Below are 22,891 nucleotides of genomic sequence, written 5' to 3'. Positions count from 1 at the left end.
AGCTGGGCATGGTGGTGCGTGCCTATAATCCCAGCTACTCAGGAGGCTGAGGCAGGAGAATTGCCTGAACCCAGGAGGCGGAGGTTGCGGTGAGCCGAGATCGAGCCATTACACTCCAGCCTGGGTAACAAGAGCGAAACTCCGTCTCAAAATAAATAAATAAATAAATAAATAAATAAATAAATAAAATATATTTTAAAATAGATAAATAAACTCATGTTGAAACTGAATCCCCAATGTGGCAGTATTGAGAGGTGAGGCCTTTAAGAGGTGATTGAGTCATGGGGATGCTTTCCTTACAAATGAACTAATCTATTCATGAATTAATGAGTTAATGAGTTAATGAATTAATGGCTTACCCTGGGAGCGAGACTGGTGGCTTTATCAGAAGAGGGAGAGGGCTGGGCCGGGCCCGATGGCTCAAGCCTATAATCCCAGCACTTTGGGAGGCTGAGGCGGGTGGATCACGAGGTCAAGAGATCGAGACCATCCTGGTCAACATGGTGAAACCCCGTCTCTACTAAAAATACAAAAAATTAGCTGGGCATGGTGGCGCATGCCTGTAATCCCAGCTACTCAGGAGGCTGAGGCAGGAGAATTGCCTGAACCCAGGAGGCAGAGGTTGCAGTGAGTCGAGATCACTCCATTGCACTCCAGCCTGGGTAACAAGAGCAAAACTCCATCTCAAAAAAAAAAAAAAAGGAAGAGGGACCTGAGTAGTACACTCAGCGCCTTTGCCCTGTGATATCCTGTGCCACCTCGGGACCCTCCAGAGAGTCCTCAACAGCAAGAAAGCCCTCAGCAGACAGCGACCCCTCCATCTTGGACTTCCCAGCCTCCATAACGACAAGAAACAAATTGCTTTTCTTTCTTAAGTTATCCAGTTTCAAGTGTTCTGTTCTAAGCAACAGAATACAGACTAAGACACACACATCAATGCATGGCTTCTGATTTAACATAATTGTTTTTACAAGTGTTTATTCTGCTTAGAAATTCAGGCGTCAATCATAAGACTGTTACTAGGGCAACGAAATATTAAGTAAGACCGCCAAATGGCACCATGGTTTCTCCTTCAAAATAGTGATTGCAATACTGGCAATAATTTCTAATGTCTTTGGACTCCTACAGGTTATTTTATGCAAATTATACTTCAAAGGACAGATTTATGGAACCAGAGAATGGAACACTGGTCGCTGTAATAAATATCCATAGATCTCCATACTACACAAGATATAAAACACATTGAGTCTTTTGAATATTCTTAGTTTATGACCTTATCAAACCACATTCTGTTTTGTTTTTTGCTTTTTTTTTTAGACAGGGTCTCACCCAGGCTGGAATGCAGTGGTGTGATCTCAACTCACTGCAATCTCTGCCTCCTGGGTTCAAGTGATTCTCCTGCCCCAGCCCTGCCAAGTACCTGGAATTACAGGCTCGTAATTCCGCCTGGCTAGTTTTTATAATTTTAGTAGAGATGGATTTTCACCACGTCGGCCAGGCTGGTCTCAAACTCCTGACCTCAAGTTATCCACCTGCCTCAGCCTCCCAAAGTGCTGGGAATAACAAAAGATAACGCTTCTCACCAGGGATTTTTGGAATTTCCAGAGCGATGGGGTGAGAAGGGGGTCTTTGGAACCAGAGCTGAAGACCAAACATGTATTTCTTACTATATCACAATATCGCAGGAGGTAAAAGGGAGATGGCCTCCAAGCAGCTCCTCCAAACCCCGCCGCCCCAATCCTCTTATGTGCTGGGAGGATCAGAAGAGACCGGCCAAGACTCAGCCCAGCTGTGGTTCAAGCCTCTGATTGCGTGGATGGTTAAGTACCAGATTTCCAGAGTGCCAGCGCAGGGCTGCCCCCTTGTGGTGGCACTAACTTTGCACAGCTATTTAAGCAGTGGACACACCATCTTCAGAGGGATCCTGTTCAGACTAAACATCTTACTTCCATATTTTCCCCAAGTGAGAAGAAAAATCGTTAAACTTTTTTTTTTTTGAGATGGAGTTTTGCTCTTGTTGCCCAGGCCGGAGCCCAGTGGTTCGATCTCGGCTCACTACAACATCCACCTCCCAGGTTGAAGCTCTTCTGCCCCAGTCTCCCAAGTAGCTGGGATTACAGGCATGCACCAACACACCAGGCTAATTTTTTCATTCTTTGTAGAGATGGGATTTCACTATATCGGCCAGGCTGGTCTCAAACTCCTGACCTTGTGATCCACCCACCTTGGCATCCCAAAGTGCTGAGATTACAGGCATGAGCCACTGTGCCTGGTATTACACATTTTTTATTCCTTCTTTCTTTATTCTTTTTCATTTGTTGTTCATAAAACCCACCTCCTGCACAAATTATTTAATACTGAATGCATGCTGAGGGAGGTTAGGCATAAAAAAGAATGTTTAATCTAAGACTTTTCCAGAAAACTTCTGGTAGACTCTACTCTCCATGAGGACCAGGACCATATCTGTTTAATTCTCCTCTCAACTAGCCAGGTGCAGTGGCTCACACCTGTAATCCCAACACTTTGGGAGGCCGAGGCAGGGGGATCACCTGAGGTCTGGAGTTCAAGACCAGCCTGACAAACACGGTGAAAACCCATCTCTACTAAAGATACAAAACATTAGCTGAGTGTGGTGGCACGCACCTATAGTTCCAAATACTTGGGAAGCTGGGGCAGGAGAATTGCTTAAATCCAGGAGGCGCAGGTTGCAATGAGCCGAGATTGCACCACTGTACTCCAGCCTGGGTGACACAGCAAGACTCTATCTCGAAAATAAAAACAGGATTGAGTGCGGTGGCTCATGCCGGTAATCCCGGCACTTTGGGAGGCCGAGGCAGGCGGATCACTTGAGGTTAGGAGTTGGAGATCTGCCTGGCCAACATAACAAAACCCTGTTTCTAATAAAAATACAAAAAATTAGCCAGGCATGGTGGCAAATGCCTGTAATCCCGGCTACTTGGGAGGCTGAGATGGAGAATCCTTGAACCCGTGAGGCAGAGATTGCAGTGAGCTGAGATCACGCTATTGCACTCCACCCTGGGCAGCAAGAGCGAAACTCCATATCAAAAAAAAAAAAAAAAAAAAAAAAAAAGCCGGGCGCGGTGGCTCAAGCCTGTAATCCCAGCACTTTGGGAGGCTGAGGCGGGTGGATCACGAGGTCGAAAGATCGAGACCATCCTGGTCAACATGGTGAAACCCCGTCTCTACTAAAGATACAAAAAATTAGCTGGGCATGGTGGCACGTGCCTGTAATCCCAGCTACTCAGGAGGCTGAGGCAGGAGAATTGCCTGAGCCCAGGAGGCGGAGGTTGCGGTGAGCCGAGATCGAGCCATTGCACTCCAGCCTGGGTAACAAGAGCGAAACTCCGTCTCAAAAAAAAAAAAAAAAAGAGGAGGGGTTGGGGTCAGAGGAGTTAAAACCTCTGATCTAAGGTTTCCTAATGTTTCTTCGTGTGTTGGGGACATGTTGCCTCATTTATTTCTCTCGAGGACGGACAGGTAGATATTTTTGGATTTCCCTTTCGCAGATGGAAACTCAGAGGGTCTGCACACTGCTCCAGTTTGCCCAGCATGGTGCAGCTGGGCTGTCCAAGCTCTGGAAGTCACTCTCTTCTCCATAAAGTGGGAAAAGGGCAGGGAGAAGTTGAAAAACAACAAAAGTAGAAGAACTTGTGTGCTCCACCAAAATTAGGGCGCAAGTCGAGAAAGGAGGAAGGAGCCTGCGTGGGTGGCTCACAGCTATGATCCCCACACTTCAGGAGGCCGAGGCCGGAGGATCACCTGACCTCAGGAGTTGGAAATCAGCCTGGGCAACATAGAGAGACCTTGTTTCTACAAAAAAAAAGGTAAAAACAAATCAGCCAGGTATGGTGGCCTGCACCTGTGGTTCTTGCTACTTGGAAGGCTGAGGTGGGGAGATCACTTAAGCTGGGAGATTGATGTGGCAGTGAGCCTTCATCATGCCACTGAAGTCTAGTCTGGGCAAGAGAGTACGGCTCATCTCACAAAAAGGAAAGAAAAGAAGAGAAAGGGAGGGAGGGGTGCGGTGGCTCATGGCTGTAATCCCAGAACTGTGGGAGGCCAAGGCGGGTGGATTACTTGAGGTCAGGAGTTCAAGACCACCCTGGTCAACATGGCAAAACTCCACCTCTACTAAAAATACAAAAATTAGCTGGGCATGGTGGCACGCACCTGTAATCCCAGCTACTCAGGAGGCTGAGGCATGAGAATCACTTGAACCCAGCAGGCAGAGGTTGCAGTGAGCCAAGATTGAACCACTGCACTCCAGCCTGGGTGACAGAGTGAGACTTTCTCTCAAAAAAAAAAAAAAAAAAAATTGTGCTTGATTATGCTTGATTAAAAAAAGGTGAGACCTTCCTCTGGGCGCTGAGTCTGGTAGAAATCGGTGTTACAGGATAGCTAACATTTACTGAGAATTTACTGCAAGCCAGCTACTGTTTTAAGTGTTTGATGTGTATTACCCACTGAATCCTACAACAATTCTATGAAGTAGGTTTTATTAGTGCGTCCATGTTACCGTCAAGGCGAGAGAGAGTTGGGGAAGGGCACTTTCCGAATGCTCCACTGAGTAGATGGCAGCGCTGGGATTCGAACCCCCGTCTCCTGGCTCGGAAGCCTTAACCACTGATCGTGTCTTTCACTCAGCTGCTCCTTGGGAGAGGCCGGGAAAGAAGCCACAGCCCAGGGCAATGCGGGGGCGGGGGTGGGGGGTGGGGGTGGGGTGTGTTGAAGGATGGTTCCGCAGGGCCCCGCCGCTGCGGGAAAGTGCGGGTCTGTCCCCAGACGGATGAAATGGGCACTCAGAGACAGGTATGCAGTTTAACAGCGGCTAAGGGACTGCCCCGCCCGGAAAAGCAGAAGCAGCTTGCTTTTATTGAGTGCGGGCGCCGTGCCCAAAGCCTGGAGCAAACAGTCTGCGGAATTAACATCTATAGTTCCCCTTTCAAGGACTTCACAGGCGGGGGTGGTGGGGGGTGGGTGGGAAAGGGCAGTTTCTGGATAAGTTGAAACAAAGGAGGCTGAAAACTTAAGACTCCTGGCCCTCGGCCTCAGGGTGCGAGAACAGCTGCCTTCAAGAATGGTAAGCTGTGCAGAGCCTCCCGCTTTTCCGGAGGCCTCTGCTCCTTTCCCTACAGTTTCTCCCCCGACGCTGACCCATCTCCCACAGGAAAGGACAGTCCAGCCCAGGGTCCCGGCTTCTCTGCCACTCAGGTTGGAAGTCTTCTGGGGTTGCAGTGCCCCTGGGCTCAGGGGCGGACGCCAGCAGGTGCGTGGTTCTGGCTGCGACAGTCAAAAGCGACCAGCGCGCCCAGGGAGATGAGGACCAGACCGGCCAGCCCCAGCCGGGCCAGGTTCTCCCTCGTGTAGTCGGAGGAGCTGGAGTCTGCGGGCGGAGCGGGGGAGAGGGGCTGTCAGCGCTTGGGCCCAGAAGGCTGGGCCCTGAACTCCAGGGTTCCTGCCCCTGGGGTGGACTTAGGGACCTCACTCCCCAGTCTGAAAGTTGAGGGGGAGCTGATGGAGGCTTCAACTCGTGGGTCTGAGGGGGGAGACGCTGGGGGCCTGGACTCCCGGGTCTGAGGGAGGAGGGAGCGGGGTCTGGACTCCTGGGTCCGAGGGAGGAGGGGCTGGGGCCTGGGCTCCTGGGTCCGAGGGAGGAGCGAGTGGGGCCTGGGCTCCCGGGTCCGAGGGAGGAGCGAGTGGGGCCTGGGCTCCCGGGTCTGACGGAGGAGGGAGTGGGGTCTGGACTCCTGGGTCCGAGGGAGGAGGACTGGGTCTGGACTCCTGGGTCCGAGGGAGGAGGGCTGGGGTCTGGACTCCTGGGTCCGAGGGAGGAGGGAGTGGGGTCTGGACTCCTGGGTCTGAGGGAGGAGGGGCTGGGGTCTGGACTCCTGGGTCTGAGGGAGGAGGGCTGGGGTCTGGACTCCTGGGTCTGAGGGAGGAGGACTGGGGTCTGGACTCCTGGGTCCGAGGGAGGAGGACTGGGGCCTGGGCTCCCGGGTCTGAGGGAGGAGGGAGTGGGGTCTGGACTCCCGGGTCTGAGGGAGGAGGACTGGGGTCTGGACTCCTGGGTCTGAGGGAGGAGGACTGGGGCCTGGGCTCCCGGGTCTGAGGGAGGAGGGGCTGGGGCCTGGACTCCTGGGTCCGAGGGAGGAGGGAGTGGGGTCTGGACTCCCGGGTCCGAGGGAGGAGGACTGGGTCTGGACTCCCGGGTCCGAGGGAGGAGGGCTGGGGCCCGTGCTTCTGGGTCCGAGGGAGGCCGCAGGGCCCTCACCTTGGGCGCGGACGGTCAGCACCGGGCTGCGCGGGGACAGCACGTAGGGCGCGGAGGGCGTGTGGTAGTAGCAGCTGTAGGTGCCGGGGGCGCGGGCGCCCGGCAGCGGGAAGTCGGCCCAGGGCTGCGCGGAGTCGCGGTACTGCAGCGGGGCCGCCACGTCCCCGCGGTACAGCACGAAGCTCACGTTCCGCAGGCCGCCCGCGCAGCGCAGGGTCACGCGGCCGCCGGGAGCCACCGCCGACCCGGGCAGCGCCACCAGCGACGGGCGCGGCAGCTCCTCTGCGGGCGGGAGCGGGCCGCGTGGGCGCTCGCGCTCTCTCCTCTCTCTGCCTCTCTCGCTCTCTCTGTTTCTGTCTGTCTCTCTGTCTCTGCCTCTGCCCCTGTCCCTGTCTCTGTCTTTCTCTTTTGTTTTTCTTTTGAGCCGGAGTCTCGCTCTGTCGCCCAGGTGCGGTGCAGGGGCGCGATCTCGGCTCACTGCAACCTCTGCCTCCGGGGTTCAAGTCATTCTCCTGCCTCAACCTCCCGAGTAGCTGGGATTACAGGCTCGAACCACGACGCCCAGCTAATTTTTTTCGTATTTTTAGTAGAGACGGGGTTTCACCGTGTTAGCCAGGGTGGTCTCGAACTTCTGACCTTGTGATCCACCCGCCTCGGCCTCCCAAGTGCTAGGATTACAGGTGTGAGCCACCGTGCCCGGCTCGCTCTCTTTCTCTCTCGCTCTCTCGCTCTCTCTCTCTTTTGAGACGGAGTCTCACTCTTATTGCCCAGGCTGGAGTGCAATGGCGAAGTCTCAGCTCATCGCAGCCTCCGCCTCCCGGGTTCAAGTGACTCTGCTGCCTCAGCCTCCCGAGTAGCTTTCTGTCTCTTTCCCTTTCTCTCTGCAGTGTACCTCCCTTTCTCTCTGCTTCTCTCTATCTCTGCCTCTCTCTCTTTCCCCTCTCTCCTCACCCCCGTCTCTCTCTCCCCTTTCTCTCTTCCCAGCCTTCCCTCCCTCTCTCTCGTTCTCTCTCTCCCCCGACTCCCCGGGCCCCCCCCCCACTATATTTCTTTCTCTCCTTGTCTGGGAAACTATCAGTTTGCTCTCTTCACTCTGTGTCTCTTTCCCTGTATCTCTCTGTCCTTCCCCTGCCTCCCTTGTTCCACCCCCTTCTCCTCTGAGACCCCAAGACCTCACCTGTCACCAGCAGCTCCAGGGCATCGCTGGGCTGGGACCAGACACTGGGTCCCCAGTCTGGCTTCCCATAGCAGCAGTGGTAACTTCCCCCTTGGGCTGGAGTCACTTCCTCCAGGAAGAACTCCGCCAGCTCTGAGGACACTTCCCGGAGGAGAAGGGGATCGGTCTCTCCAGACTTGAAAAGTGCAAATCTCCAGGCGGGTTGGGGTGCCCGGCACCTCAAGGTCACGTTGACCCCGGGGGTCACAACCGTAGCTGGCCAAGCTCCCAGCCATGGCTTGGGGTATGAAGCTGGGGGGACGGAATGAATGGGGCTGCCTGGGTCCTCGGACCTCCTGGGAGCCCCAGAAGATGAAAGAGAAGTTGGGGAAAGAGGAAAATCACCCTGGACAGTTATTGCCCCTTTCTCAGCCTCAGTTCCCTGTTGGTGAAATCAGGGAGAGGCTGGACTACAGTTAAGGCCTGTTAAGAGCAGGTGGATCACGAGGTCAAGAGATGGAGACCATCCTGGCCAACGTGGTGAAACCCCGTCTCTAGTAAAAAAAAAAAAAAAAAAAAACACAAAAATTAGCTGGGCGTGGTAGCATGCATCTGTAGTCCCTGCTACTCTGGAGGCTGAAGCAGGAGAATCGCTTCAACCTGGGAGGCGGAGGTTGCAGTGAGCTGAGATCGTACCACTGCACTCCAGCCTGGCACCTGGCGATAGAGCAAGACTGTCTCACAAAAAAACAAAAAACAAAAAACAAAAAAAAAAACCAGGTGCACATCACTGGGGCAGGACAGAAACTTCACAGCTTCACTCCACAGTTTGTAAACATAGTTTCAAAGTGTCAGGTCCCAGAAGTCTGTAATTTTATTATTATTATTTAAAGTAATGAGATGGGGGGTGTCTACCTATATTGACCAGGTTGCTCTTGAACTACTGGCCTCAAGCAATCCTCCCACCTTGGCCTCTCAAAGTGCTAAGATTACAACCTGGTGCCACTGTGCCCAGACTATTTTTTTTTTTAATTTATTATTATTTTTTGAGACAGGGTCTTGCTGTTGCTCAGGCAAGAGTGCAGTGGCGTGTTCTCAGCTCACTGCAGCCTCAGCCTCCTGAGTTCCTGGGACCACAGGCGCACACTGCTACACCAGGCTGTTTTTTAAATTATTATTGGTAGTAGTAAAGACAAGCATTCACTATGTTGCCCAGACTAGTCTCGAACTCCTGGGCTCAAGCGATCCTCCCACCTTGGCCTCCCAAAGTGCTGAGCTTACAGATGTGAACCACCACACCCAGCCAGAACTCCGATTTTAAATAATGGCCACTAAAGGGAATGAGGAAAGAGGGAAGGAATGGAGGGAGGGAGGAGAACAAGGACGTCAGGATGGGATTGGGCACCAAAATAAAATCTGAGTAGTTGGAAAAGCAGGGTCAGTGACATAAAGGAGAGTGGATGGGGTGGCTACTCACCAGACGGAGTGCTGTCTGTGTGACACAGGGGCCCTGTAAAAGGTTTAGGGGGTAGTTCCTTCCTTTTTTTTTTTTTTTTTTTTTTTTTTATCTGAGAAGGAGTCTCATTCTGTTTCCCAGGCTGGAGTGCAATGGCACGATCTCGGCTCACTGCAACCTCTGCCTCCCCGGTTCAAGTGATTTTCCTGCCTCAGCCCCCCAAGTAGCTGGGACTACAGGTGCCTGCCACCATGCCCAGCTGATTTTTGTATTTTTAGTAGAGACGGGGTTTCGCCATATTGGTCAGGCTGGTCTTGAACTCCTGGCCTCAGGTGATCCACCCGCTTCAGCCTCCCAAGGTGCTGGGATTACAGGCTCAGTGAGCCACCTCAGCCAGCAAAGGGTTCCTTTCAAAGCCTTTTGTGGCCAGCCCCGTCTCCTTGGTATCCCAGGAATCTGAGTCCCCAGTTCCTCTCTCCTCTGGGAAACAAGAATCTTATCCCTCCCTCGTCCTGACTCAGGCAGAAATGCAGACTTCCATTACCCAGCTACTGAAGACGTCTGAACCCAGACCCCTCTGGCCTGGGCACCCAAGAGTTCAGGCCCTTGAACTCCCTCTTTTCAGGAGACAATGATCGCAGTTTCTCCTCTCCTGGTTCAGGAGTCTGAGTCTCTCTTTCCCTCTTCTCTCAGGAGCTACGAGCTCTGTTCCCAGCCCCCTTTCACCAGGGAAGTAGGAGTCCTGGCTTCCATCCCCGTCCCATGTGAGATTCTAGGAGTCCTCCCCGTCCCCTGCCCTCCTGCCTCAGGATCCAGAGAGACCTGTCCCCATCTCCTTCCTCTTTTGGGAATCTGCCTTCTCTTGCTTTAGGACCCAGGGGTCTGGGACCCAGTCCTGTTCTTTATTTGGATCTAGAATCCCAAACCCCCAGCTAGTGCTCCTGGTCCCCCTCCAGGGTGTGTGGGTCTCCATCGCCTCTCTCTCTGCCCCCTACCCCAGCCAGGAACCCAGGGAGGAGGAAGGGGCAGCTCACAGAGGGTCAGCAGCTGGAGGATCAGCACCGGGGCCATGGTGGGCAGATATCCCTGCAGCTGCCGACAGAGCTTGGCTCTTTCCTCACAGGAAATGAGGCAACATCGGAAAGCCAGACCTAGAGCCCAGTGTAGAGAAGAGAGAAGCGAGGTGGGGGCCTATGGGTGACTGTGTCATAGCCCCATAGCACCACGGAAAAAGTTAGCAGGGGGGTCAGTCATAACCTGTGGTGTTCATTAAGTTAACTCTAGAAACAAATACTCATTGGGAGGCGGGGATGGGAGGATCGCTTCACCCCAGTTCATGAGCAGCCTGGGCAACATGGCAAGAACCTGTCTAAAAAAATAATAATAATGCCACCTCGCTCCAGCCTGGGTGATAGAGTGAGACCATGTCTTTAAATATAGACAGACGGATAGAAAGATATCTGTATGTCTGTTTTAAAACTAAGAACCTAAAATAAGGAGATCCCACGCAGGTGCGCAAAGTCAGGATTGCGCTTGCTCCCGGCACCACTTCCTTTACCACCGCTTTGCGCACGCGAGACTCTGACAGCGGCCCCTCGCGCAGAGGGACCACAACTCCCAGAGTGCTCCGCGTCCTGGCTTTCGCCTCCACTTCTGCTCCAGGGCGCACGCGCAACCACTAGCGGCGTCTCGCGCTGAGACCACAACTCCCAGAGTGCTCTCCGTTGTTGTCGCCGCCGCCGAGACCAAGATGGCCGCGAGTAAGTGCAAGTGCCGGTGGCGCGCGGGGCTCGGGTAGTTCCGGGAATCTCCAAGCAGTCCTGGGACTAAGGTGCAGCGGGGAAGTGGTGGAGGCGATGGGGTCTGTGCTGGAGGGTGAGGCAGAAGCCACTAGGGGGCTCCTCCAGGGCAGGGGTGGCACGAGAGGGTTAGAGGTCACGGGGGCAGCCCCTTGCAGGGGTGACTCCTCGCCACTTTTCCAGGACTCCGCGCCTTCCTCAAGAATGCTTGGGACAAGGAGCCAGTACTGGTCGTGTCCTTCTGCATCGGGACCCTCGGTGCGTAAGTCTCCAAGCGCAAACTTGCATCATCCACCCCGTCCCTCCACATCGCTCCATCTTGTACACCTAAAGCCCTATTGCCGTCCTCGAGTCCCCTTGTCTATCCCCATACCCTTTATAACTCTCCACCATCGCCCCCGCATTCCTCTCCATCTACCCAACGCGCTCTTAACTTCCCTAAATCAGACGTTCTCAACCCTACTTAATGCATCAACACCTCAACACCAAAAATAAAGTCCAGATCCTCCTCCTCCCTTTCAGCTCCCCTCTCCCATTCTGAATTGAATTGGCTTGGTTGGAGGTTGGGCTGGGGAATCTGCTGCCTCTTGTGAAAATCCCCCTGTTATCCTAATACGCCTTCCAGATTGAAAACCTCTGTTGTGGAACTGTGCTATTCACACTTTAATCAGCACTGGAGTTCCTTATAGGGGTGGGGGCAGGGGATTGGTAAAATGTAGTTTTTGTTTTTTTTTGAGATGGAGTTTCGTCCTTGTTACCCAGGCTGGAGTGCAATGGCACGATCTCGGTTCACCGCAACCTCTGCCTCCTGGGTTCAGGCAATTCTCCTGCCTCAGCCTCCTGAGTAGCTGGGATTACAGGCACGCGCCACCATGCCCAGCTAATTTTTTGTATTTTTAGTAGAGACGGGGTTTCACCATGTTGACCAGGATGGTCTCGATCTCTTGACCTCGTGATCCGCCTGCCTCGGCCTCCCAAAGTGCTGGGATTACAGGCTTGAGCCACCGCGCCTGGCCAATGTAGTTTGTTTTTTTTCTTTTCTTTTTTTTTTTGGAGACATAGTTTTACTGTCACTCAGGCTGAAGTTCAGTGACGCCATCTGGCTCACTGCAACCTCTGCCTCCTGGGCTTAAGGGATTTTTCTGCCTCAGCCTCCTGAATAGCTGGGATTACAGACGCCCATCTAATTTATTTATTTATTTATTTTTCTATGCAGCCTCCCTCTGTTTTCCAGGCTGGAGTGCAGTGGCATGATCCCAGCTCACTGCAACCTCTGCCTTTGGGGTTCAAGTGATTCTCCTATCTCAGCCTTTACCTTTTGAGTAGTTGAGATTACAGGCACTCACCATGTCTGGCTAAGGATTTCACCATGTTGGCCAGGCTGGTCTGGAACTCCTGACCTCAAGTGATCCACTTTCCCAAAGTGCTGAGATTAAGGCATGAGCCACTGGGCCAAGCCAGACTGTAGGTTCTGTTTCTGTAGGTCTGGGGTGAGGCCTGGGATTCAAGCATTTTTGAAGAGCTTTCCAGGTCTTGTCAGTACTGCTGGTCCACCAGCCAGGCACTAAGTAAGGTTCTGAACATTTGTTCAATATGGCAGCTGGCAGCCACCAGCCACACCTGGCCCACTGACCACTTGAAGTGGGGCTGGTATGAATTGAGGTGGTATAAAACCCACTGGATTTCAAAAACTTAGTACAACAAAGTGTGGGCCAGGCACAGTGGCTCATGCCTGTAATCCCAGCACTTTGGGAGGCCGAGGCAGGCAGACCACAAGGTCAGGAGTTTTGAGACCAGCTTGGCCAATATGGTGAAACCCTGTCTCTACTAAAAATATTAAAAAACTAGCCAGGTGTGGTGGCGCATGCCTGCAGTCCCAGCTACTTGGGAGGCTGAGGCAGGAGAATGGCTTGAACCCAGGAGGCTGAGGTTGCAGTGAGCGATTTTGCCACTGCACTCCAGCCTGGACAATAGAGGGAGTCTCCATCTCAAAAAAAAAAAAAAATGTGTAAACTACCAATAATCTTTTGTTGATTACACTGAAGTGATGTTTTGGATGTACCAAATTAAGTATGTTTCTTAAAATTTGTTTCATCTGTATCTTTTATTTTTACTGTGGTTACCTGGAAGATACAAAATTACATACCTGGCTCTCACCATCTGTCAGACGTTGTGGGCCTGGAACATTCCTTTTATGTACTGTGCCCCATCCCCCAGGACTCTTGGCTCCCACTAAGATGGACTATGACTCCTCAGTGACCGTTGTTTGTGGAGCCCTTTCTCCTCCAGTTTGTAACAGTCTTTTTTTTTTTTTTTTTTTTTTTTTTGAGATGGAATCTGTCACCCAGGCTGGAGTGCAGTGGCACGATCCGGACTTACTGCACCCTCAACCTCCCAGGCTCGAGGGTCTCCTGCCTCAGCCTCCTGAGTAGCTGGGATTACATGCGCCACCACCACATGCAGCTAATTTTTATGTTTTTTAGTAGAGATGGGGTTTCATTCACCATATTGGTCAGGCTGGTCTCGAACTCCTGACCTCAGGCGATCTGCCCACCTTGGGCTCTCAAAGCGCTGGGATTACAGGCGTGAGCCACCACGTCCGGCCATTTGTAACAATCTTGATTTCTAAGGAACAGTCCCGTGACACCACCCCCAGGATGCTCCATGATGAACGCTAATGCACTCATTCCATGACCAACCCCACTGCTCCGTCTTCTAGGCCCCATGTACCTGTGTTGGGCTCCCACCCCTACCTCCACTTAACTCCCCAAAAAAGAGTTTTAAACCCTCCTAACTAGAATAGGGATCCCAGGGTACCAAGGATCTTCCTGGGGGTGCTGGCCCTCCCACTTTGCACTTTTATCTTCCCCTTGCCAATGCTCAGCGTCTCTTCGCCTCTCCTCAGAGAGCTGCCTTCCCCTGGGCCTCACACTTGTGTCTCTCCACAGCTGTAATTCTGCCCCCAATCAGCCCCTACTTCAAGTACTCGGTCATGATCAACAAGGCCACGCCCTACAACTACCCAGGTAAGTGGGGGCCCTGCAGGGATCTCTGGGATGGGCCCAGCTGCCCTGTGCTGGGGCCGGGGCCGTTATGGGCAGGTCTTTCCTAAGCAGAGGTCAGACATTCAGCAGTGCTGCCTGTACTCCCCCTGCTGAACTTTCTAAGAATTGAGATATAATTCGTACACTATTCTGTGTTTGTGCATCCAGTTTCTATTACCTTCCAGATTTCTGTCCCTCTCTGGGTTGCTGTCTGTGGTGTTTTCTCGGTCTCCATCTTTACAGGTTTCTGTCCTGTTTCCCCATCTCTTTGGGGTCTCTGTCTCTCTCTCTGTCTCTCCAGTTTTCCATGTCTCTCGGTCTCTGTATCTCCCTGCCTCTTCTGCATCACTGATTCTCTGATCCTTACCCTCCTCTCACCCCCTGGCGTCTCCCTTTCCCTCTCTGAATATAAATCGACAGACAGCTCTTCTCTCCAGGCCCTAGAGACGTGCTGGTCTCAGTGGCCCCCCCTCCTGTCCCACAGTGCCTGTCCGTGATGATGGGAACATGCCCGACATACCCAGCCACCCCCAGGACCCCCAGGGGCCCAGCCTGGAGTGGCTGAAGACCCTGTGAGCACCTCCACTGACCAAGGCGGGCCCTCTCTCGGCTCCCAATAAAAATGTGAAAACCAACCCCAGAATGTGAGCATGTGTGTGATCACAGGTGGGAACAGGAGACGGCGGCCAGGGTGAGTGCGGGGTCAGTTTACTGGGCATGGGTCAGTCAGAGGGTGGGCTGGCTAGGGTCGGGTAGGGCAGCAGTTTGTCTGGACCCCGAGAAACCCAACTGGAATCCAGGGCCTCGTCCGCTTCCAAGCCAAAGTCCTCCTCGACCTTAATCTGCAGGAGATAACGAAGTGTTAGTCAGCTGGGAATCGAGAAGATCCCATCAGCTTCACTGTTTTTGTTTTCGTTTTGTTTTGATTTTTAAAGAGACAGGCCCGCACTCTGTTGCCCAGGCTGGAGTGCAGTGGTGCCATGATAGTTGACTGCAGGCTCTGCCTCCCAGGCTCAAGTGATCCTCCCACCTCAGCCTCCCAAGTAGCTGGGACTACAGGCACAGGCCAACCAAGCCTAGCTTTTTTTTTTTTTTTTTTTTTTTGAGACCTCAGGGAGGTTTCAAATTCCTGGCCTCAAGTTAACCTCCCACCAGGGCCTCCCAGAGTGCTGGGATTACAGGCCTGAGCCACTGCACCTGGCCATCCTCACCGTTCTCGTCTTGCCAGGCCGGTCAGCTTCCTCCTTACACCTCAGAGGCAATCCCGGTGTTCCTGGGTCCGGATGCTCTTCTGACTTTCCTCCCCTCACCGGGCCTTCTCTTCTGCCCTCTCGTTGATTCTTCCCTCTCCTCTCCTCCCAGCCTTCTCCAGGTCTTCTCCTTCCTTTTCCAACTTTGCCTACTTTTCTACCCAAGCCTTTGCCCTGCTTTTTCCAGCTACCTCCCTGCCTGATCCTAGGCTTTCAACACTTCCTGCTTCACCCCCTTTCTCCAACTTCCCCAGGCCCCAGGAGCCCTGAACTTGACTCTGCCCAGCCCCAGGCCCTCCCCTTGAGTGTCCCCCTTCCTCACCTGCACTGGTGCCAGCTCTGGAGTCAGCGCAGTTCCTGCTCGTCGTCCATCCCGTGGCACTCGCCTCCTCTTCCTCCCACTGGGCCCCTCGACGGGGACCGGGCTGCCAGGTTCTGGGGGTGCAGGAGTCCTTCTCGGCGGGGACAGTGCCTCTTTCTCTGGAGGCTCATTCTCAGCATTGCCTGGGGTGGGGGCATCTGTGCCCTGGCTGCCCTCATCCTGGCAGGGAGGAGCGGGAGCGGTGATGGTGTGTCCTGGGCTCCCAGTTCCTGCCCGTCCTGGAGGCCCAGCACTCACCTCCAGCACGATGGTGAACTGGCTGGCCCGGTAGTCATCCCCATAGGAGTCCAGCACTCTCATGAGGAACCTGCTCAGGGAGAAGCCACCGACTGGAATGAGTTAATCTCCTAGCAGTTGGGGAAGAAGGGCCACAGGATAGAGCTCAGCTCCCACGGCGCTCGAAGCCAAAGCCGTCCTGGACCCAGGAGGTCCTGAGCTCTGGCATTGGAGGCCTGGAGCAAGACAAGGCAACCATCCTGAGGCTGAGTCTCCTGCTCTGCAGACGGGGTGACAGCCTCAGCTGCGCTGGGGGCTGCAGTGGTGATACCGACACAGCGATACCAGAGGGTTTCTGTAAAGTACTTCATGTGATATCGGCACTTAGGAAACGTTCATATGTGAGTTAGAATTTTTTTTTGAGATGGAGCCTTGCTCTGTTGCCCAACCTGGAGTGCAGTGGCACGATCTCAGCTCACTGCAACCTCTGCCTCCCAGGATCAAGCGATTCTCCTGAGTAGCTGGGATGACAGGCTTGAGCCCCCACGCCCGGCCAGGATGCTTTTCAGGCGGATCTTGTTCTTTACACATGCTCTGAGTGCCCGCTCTGCTGTCGGTGCTGTTCTAGGGGCTGTGCTGAGGGTACGTCAGGGGGCAAAACAAAGGCCCTGTTGCTGATGGAACTCGGGGTCACCGCGTAGACAGACAGTGAAGAAGCCAACAAAACACAACGGCCAAAAAGCGGGGAGGAGGTGGATGATACCGGGACTGGAACTTCAAAGGCTGGTGGCAGAGGCCTCACCAAGCAGATGCAGGGCTGGCAGGGCCGGGTGAGCGCCTGGCTTCTAGCGCGGCAGGCAGGCAAGTGTGAGGGGCGCTCTGAGCCAGGGCCTGCTCCGCTGCTGCACGACGTTCACCTTCACTCCGAGTCGGCCAAGGGCCACCTCGGAGGGGTGGAGGAGAGGCTTGGTCTGTCTGACATTTCAGAAGGACTGGCAGGGCCGGAGAACTTGCATTTGCACCAAGTTCCCAGGTGGCCCTGATGCTGCCCGTCCACGGGCCACGCTTGCAGAACCAGGGGCCTGGGCTCCAGGTCAACAGTGCGGAAAGCCTGATTCTCATGTAGCTGTGCAAAATTATTCAGGGAGGTTTTGCATGCACACAGGCTTTCTTAACTCAGCACCCAAAAGGCCACCGATCCCTTTCATAAACTCTCCTGATCTGAAAAACCTTGGCTAAGGCAGGGCGTGGTGGCTCACGCCTGTAGTCCCAGCACTTTGGAAGGACGAGGTGGGTGGATCACCTAGGTCAGGAGTTCGAGACCAGCCTGGCCAACATGGTGAAACCCTGTCTATTAAAAATACAAAAACTAGCCAGGCGTGGTGGTGCACACCTGTAATCCCAGCTATTTGGGAGGCTGAGGCAGAAGAATCACTTGAACCCAGGAGGTGCGAAGGTTGCAGTGAGCTGAGATCGTGCCACAGCACTCCAGCCTGGCCACAAAGTGAAACTCTGTGTCAAAAAAAAAAAAATCTTGGCTACAGGTACAAAGAGGAAAAGGTGGGGCTTGCCCTGGCTGTTTAAAGAGGAGACTTGGGCTAAGGGAGAGACAGGGAGGCAGAGAGCAGTAATCTAAGTGAGAGGCTGTGTCCCCAGGCCCAGGTTGGTAGCAGCAGAGGAGTGAGAAGACGTGGGTGTATTCTAGGGGTAGAGGTAACAGGGAGCAGCCGACTCTACCCAGCCCTCCCTCAGCCCCAGTGCTCAGCACTCCTCCCTCCAAGATCGAATTCCACTCTTCCAGCCCCAGGCCCTCATCTCCAGGCTCTCTTCCTTGTGGCTTGTGAGGGTTGGGCGCTCGTGGGAGTGGAATGGGGAGACACGAGAGGGTGGGAATATCTGGGAGCCGAAGCTCACAGGCCCGGGGGGGGGGGGTGTGCACAGAAGGGGTTACCTCCGCTCCTGCTGCAGCCTCCGAGTGATCCTCTGCACTTGATGGAGCCTGTTCAGGACCCGCTCGTTCACCTACGGGGTGGGAAACTCACATGAGCTGGATCCCACTCCTCCCATTCATTCGTTCAACAGATGTGTAATGGAGCTCGTGCTAAGCTTGGGGGAGACTGGACAAAGACCCTCCTGTGGCCTGAGGCACTTCCACCTTCCCATCCCTCCCACTCCCCTCTCACCACGCCGGGTCCTGAGTGTCCTCCTGTGGGGCCTTCCACATACTGTTCCTCTAAGTGGACCCTCCACCCAGCCATTCATGCAGCTCACTCCTCAACCCCTCAAGTCTTAGGTCAACTGTTACCTGCTCAGGGAGCCCAAACCTCCCATTAAGTCGAAACATACCGGGCCCGGCACGGTGGCTCACGCCTGTAATCCCAGCACTTTGGGAGGCCAAGGCAGGCGGATCACCTGAGGTCAGGAGGTCAAAAGCAGCCTGGCCAACATGGTGAGACCCCGTCTCCACTAAAAATACAAAAAATTAGCCAGGCATGGTAGCACGTGCCTGCAGGAGAATCACTTGAACCCAGGAGGTAGAGGCTGCAGTGAGCTGAGATCATGTCACTGCAATCCAGCCTGGACAACAGAGTGACACCCTGTTTAAAAAAAAAAAAAAAAGCTGGGTATGGTGACTCACGCCTGTAATCCCAGCACTTTGGGAGGCCTAGGCGGGTGGATCACCTGAGGTCAGGAGTTCCAGACCAGCTTGACCAACATGGTGAAACCTCGTATCTACTAAAAATACAAAATTAGCTGGGCATGGTGGTGCATGCCTGTAATCCCAGCTACTCGGGATGCTGAGGCAAGAGAGTCACTTGAACTCAGGAGGTGGAGGTTGCAGTGAGCCGAGATCACGCCATTGCACTCCAGCCTGGGCAACAAGAACAAAACTCCATCTCAAAAAAAAAAAAAAAAAAAAGACCTGAGTTCAAATCTTGGCTCTAGCTTGGCATGGTGGCTCATGCCTATAATCCCAGCACTTTGAGAGGCCAAGGCAGGAGGATCACTTGAGGCCAGGAATTTGACACCAGCCTGGGCAACAGAGTGAGACCCCATGACTACAAAAAAAGAAAAAAAGTACCTGGGCATGGTGGCTGTAGTCCCGGCTTCTTGGGAGGCTGGAGGCTAAGACAAGAAGATTGCTAGAGCCCAGGAGGTGGACGCTGCAGTGAGCCACAGTCACACCACTGCACTCCAGCCTGGGCAACAGAGCAAGACCCCATCTCACAAAAAAATCTCAGGTCTGCCACTGCTGAGCTCTGTGCTTGGGTGTGTTACTTAACGTCTCTGAGCCTTAATTTTCTATACTTGTAAATAGGAGTAATAGGATCTATTCCTGGGGGCTGGATTAAGAGCAGAGGCTCCAGTTGAGTCCCTTTGGGCCTGGGTCCATCTGTTAAGCAGAGTTTGAAATATGCCCCAGTCTCGCTCACAGAACTCCCCAATGCCATCATTAAGAGTGGAGGCCAGGCGCAGTGGCTCACGCCTGTAATCCTAATATTTGGGGAGACCAAGGCGAGGGGATCACTTGAGGTGAGGAATTCAAGACCAGCCCGGGCCACACGGTGAAACCCCGCCTCTACAAAAAGTACAAACGTTAGCTGGCTGTGGTGTGCCCGTAGGCCCAGCTATTTTGGGGGCTGAGGCAGGAGGATTGCTTGAACCTGGGAGGCTGAGGCTGCAGTGAGCTGAGATTGCACCACTGCACTCCAGCTTTGGTGACCAAGTGAGACCCTGCCTCAACAAAGAGGAGGAGAAAAAGCTGAAGGCCAGGCGCAGTGGCTCACGCCTGTCATCCCAGCACCTTGGGAGGCTGAGGCGGGTGGATCACCCGAGGTCAGGAGTTTGAGACCAGCCTGGCCAACATGGTGAAACCCCGTCTCTACGAAAGATACAAGAATTAGCCGGGCGCGGTGGCTCAAGCCTGTAATCCCAGCACTTTGGGAGGCCGAGGCGGGGGGAACACGAGGTCAAGAGATCGAGACCATCCTGGTCAACATGGTGAAACCCCGTCTCTACTGAAAAGACAAAAAATGAGCTGGGCATGGTGGCGCGTGCCTGTAATCCCAGCTACTCAGGAGGCTGAGGCAGGAGAATTGCCTGAACCCAGGAGGCAGAGGTTGCGGTGAGCCGAGATCGCGCCATTGCACTCCAGCCTGGGTAACAAGAGCGAAACTCCGTCTCAAAAAAAAAAAAAAAAAAAGATACAAAAATTAGCCGGCTGTGGTGGCACACACCTGTAGTCCCAGCTACTTGGGAGGCTGAGGCAGGAAAATCACTTGAACCCAGGAGGTGGAGGTTACAGTGAGCTGAGATGGCACCACTGAACTCCAGCCTGGGCCTCCCCAGACGAGACTCCATCTCAAAAAAAAAAAAAAAAAAAAAAAGTTGAATTACGTCCCCCTAAAAGGGTGTTAAGGCCATAACCCCCAGTACCTCAGAATCTAACCTTGTTCAGAGACAGAGTTGTCACAAAAGTAATCAAGTTAAAATGAAGCCAGCGAGTGGGCCCTAATCCAGTATGACTGGAGTCCTTATAAACAGGAAAGTGGGACACGCAGAGGGAGCAGCAATATGAAGATGACGCTGGAGATCAGGCTGATGTTTCTCTGTGCCAACGAATGCCAGCAGCCTCCAGAAGCCAGGGGAGAGGCCTGGAACAGATTCTCACAAGCCCGCCAACACCTTGCCTTGGACTTCCAGCCTCCAGAACTCCTTTTTCTTTTTTCGAGATGGAGTTTCACTCTTGTCGCCCAGGCTGGAATGCAGTAGCTTGATCTTGGCTCACCAAAACCTCCACCACCAGGTTCCAGCGATTCTCCTGCCTCAGGCTCCTGAGTAGCTGGGATTACAGGCACCCACCATCACGCCCGGCTAATTTTGTATTTTTAGTAGAGATGGGTTTCCCCATATTGGTTGGGCTGGTCTCGAACACCTGACCTCAGGTGATCCATCCACCTCAGACTTCCAAAGTGCTGGGAATATAGGCATGAGCCATCGCACCTGGCCAGGAATTTCTGTTCTTGAGGGACCCTGTTTGTGAGGCATTATGGGAGTCCTAGCAGACTAAGACAGCTGTCTTCAGAGAGTTTCAAGCATCCAGACCTGATGCTGTCCCTCCGTTTAAAACCCTTCAGTGGCTCCTCCTCACTCTCGAGGAAAAAAAAAAGAAGTCTCCAAACTTTGTGCCCTGGTGATCCTGGCCTGCCAGGATCTGAGCCTGCCTGATGATGTTCCATCCTCATTGATTTTTTTTTTTTTTTTTTTTTTTTTTTTAAAGACGGTGTCTTACTCTGTCGCCCAGGCTGGAGTGCTGTGGCATGATCTCGGCTCACTGCAACCTCCACCTCCTGGGTTCAACCAATTATTATGCCTCAGTCTCAGGAGTAGCTGGGACTACAGGTGCACACCACCACACCTGGTTAACTTTTTGTATTTTTAGTACAGATGATGGGGTTTCACCATGTTGGCCAGGCTGGTCTGGAACTCCTGACCTTAGGTGATTCTCACGCCTTGGCCTCCCAAAGTGCTGGGATTACAGGCATGAGCCACGATGCCTGGGCCATCCCTCATTCTCAGCAGGGAGGCTGATGCAGTCCTTCACCCTACACAAATCGGAGTTCGCAGTGGCAGCCATGGGGATGGAGGATCAGAATGAATGGGTCGAGAGGAGTGAATCCTGGCAGGGGCATGGGAGATGTGAAGAGCCTGGACTTTCACCTGGCTCTACTACCTATTGAGAGACCCCTGGGAGACATCAGAGCACCCATCTGGGTTGTCAGGGAACCTCCACAGGAGATGGAGGGGCCTGACACAGGACCAGACACATACGGATGCTAAATGTGTGAATAAATAAGTGAAAGATTCATTCAGCGAGCCAAGGAAGGCTGGGCATGCAGAGAGGCAGACATGGCGTGGGGCAGTCATTTAGGCCAGGGGACCCCAAAACGGGGATCCGCACTCACCTACCTGCTCGATCTCCCGGCAGCGCCGACCTAGTGCCTGGTACTTTCTGCGATTTAATTCCCGCTGGCGCCGCCGCCGACCCCGGGCTGCCTCTTCCTCTTCATCTCGCTCCCGGAGCCCTGAGCCACCCAGACCACCTGACACAAACTCCACTTCCGTCTCCAGCTCACTCTCCAGGATGTGGCCACCAAACAAGGGAGGCAGCGCCAACTCTGAGCCTGGCGGCGCTGAAAACTCCTCAAAGCCCACGGCTGCCATGGTCCTACGAGGCAAGGAAAGGCTCAGAAGCCCTGGATCCTGGACCCTCAGCCCCTCTTCCCATTGAACCAGCAGCCCAAACCCCACACCTTCCTTCCTGAGATCCCAGAATCCAGGCTCCCAGCCCCTCCTCCCTCAGACCCAGGAGTCCAGGCACCCAGCCCCTCCTCCCTCAGACCCAGGAGTCCAGGCATCCAGCCCCTCCTCCCTCAGACCCAGGAGTCCAGGCACCCAGCCCCTCCTCCCTCAGACCCAGGAGTCCAGGCATCCAGCCCTTTCTCCCTCAAACCCAGGAGTCCAGGTCCCTGGCCCCTCCGCCCCAAGACTCAGGAGTCCAGGCCCCCAACTCCTCCAACTCTCAGACCCAGGAGTCCAGACCCCCAGCCTCTCCCCTTCTCCCTCAGACCCGGGAGTCCAGACCCCCAGCCCTCAGCCCCTCCTCCCTCAGAAGACCGAGGAGTCCAGACCCCTAGTCCCTCCTCCTTCAGACCCTAGAATCCAGCCCTCAGCCCCTCCTCCCTCAGAAGACCCAGGAGTCCAGGTCCCCAGCCCCTCCTTCCCAGCACCCACAGGGTTCAAGCCCTGATCCCCTCTCCCAGGATCCCAGAGTCCAGACCTCCAGACTTTTTCTCTCCAAGGACCAAGGGAGTCCAAGTCCCAACCCTCACCCAGACGCAGGAGTCCAGGCTTCCAACCTCCTCGTCTTAGATCCAGCAGTACAAACCCCTAGCCTTCTCTCTCAGGATGCACCAGTGCAGATCTCAGTCCATAAAAGGGTTCTAAGGTAAAGCAGCTGCAAGAACTACAAACCCCATCAGCCCTCAGGGTAAAAGGTCATATGGTTGCGCGCAAATGCAGGGGCAGTGTCTTCTGGGATTCGCAGTTTTTCACAAGGACTCAGCCACTTACCCTTCTCTCTGCTCCAATTCCATCTCCGCGAGCTCCGGGAGCCCCTGGCCTCACAACTTCCAACCTCGTAAATCCCGAGGTTAAGCCGTTTGCAAAACTACTTGTCCCATCAGGCCCCGCGGCCGAGGACGGCGGGACGTGGCTCTAGGCCTTGTGGGAGTT

General features: G+C 54.0%; 3 protein-coding genes across 6 annotated transcripts; 1 reads left to right on the top strand and 2 right to left on the bottom strand.

Annotated features, from left to right (window-relative positions):
• Window positions 1-4,833: 4,833 nt before the first annotated feature.
• On the bottom strand, window positions 4,834-10,150 carry OSCAR (osteoclast associated Ig-like receptor). Of its 2 annotated transcripts, none has more exons than XM_074385989.1 (5): window positions 9,939-10,150; window positions 8,926-8,958; window positions 7,470-7,787; window positions 6,293-6,574; window positions 4,834-5,404 (listed from the first exon to the last, which is right to left on the bottom strand). In XM_074385989.1, exons 1-5 carry the CDS (start codon window positions 9,973-9,975, stop codon window positions 5,268-5,270), a joined length of 807 nt encoding a protein of 268 aa, XP_074242090.1. In that variant the 5' UTR covers window positions 9,976-10,150; the 3' UTR covers window positions 4,834-5,267. The 2 variants fall into 2 exon arrangements, with proteins under 2 accessions (XP_074242090.1, XP_074242089.1); XM_074385988.1 differs by having other exon boundaries at window positions 7,470-7,760.
• NDUFA3 (NADH:ubiquinone oxidoreductase subunit A3) lies at window positions 5,084-14,382 on the top strand. Of its 3 annotated transcripts, XM_074385991.1 has the most exons (6): window positions 5,084-5,101; window positions 5,189-5,287; window positions 10,508-10,664; window positions 10,887-10,961; window positions 13,652-13,729; window positions 14,232-14,382. In XM_074385991.1, exons 1-6 carry the CDS (start codon window positions 5,099-5,101, stop codon window positions 14,321-14,323), a joined length of 504 nt encoding a protein of 167 aa, XP_074242092.1. In that variant the 5' UTR covers window positions 5,084-5,098; the 3' UTR covers window positions 14,324-14,382. The 3 variants fall into 3 exon arrangements, with proteins under 3 accessions (XP_074242092.1, XP_074242093.1, XP_074242091.1); XM_074385992.1 differs by lacking the exon at window positions 5,189-5,287; XM_074385990.1 differs by having other exon boundaries at window positions 5,099-5,287.
• A 52-nt stretch (window positions 14,383-14,434) lies between these two features.
• TFPT (TCF3 fusion partner) lies at window positions 14,435-22,819 on the bottom strand. The gene is made up of 6 exons (XM_003944079.4): window positions 22,730-22,819; window positions 21,566-21,824; window positions 17,547-17,617; window positions 15,617-15,686; window positions 15,320-15,538; window positions 14,435-14,589 (listed from the first exon to the last, which is right to left on the bottom strand). Exons 1-6 carry the CDS (start codon window positions 22,750-22,752, stop codon window positions 14,470-14,472), a joined length of 762 nt encoding a protein of 253 aa, XP_003944128.1. The 5' UTR covers window positions 22,753-22,819; the 3' UTR covers window positions 14,435-14,469.
• Between the last annotated feature and the right edge of the window lie 72 nt (window positions 22,820-22,891).

This window comes from Saimiri boliviensis, chromosome 14, assembly GCF_048565385.1.
Source record: "Saimiri boliviensis isolate mSaiBol1 chromosome 14, mSaiBol1.pri, whole genome shotgun sequence".
In the NCBI taxonomy this organism is placed as follows: Eukaryota; Metazoa; Chordata; class Mammalia; order Primates; family Cebidae; genus Saimiri; species Saimiri boliviensis.
The sequence above is the reverse complement of the archived record's forward strand: the minus strand, read 5'-3'. Positions and strand labels throughout refer to the sequence as shown.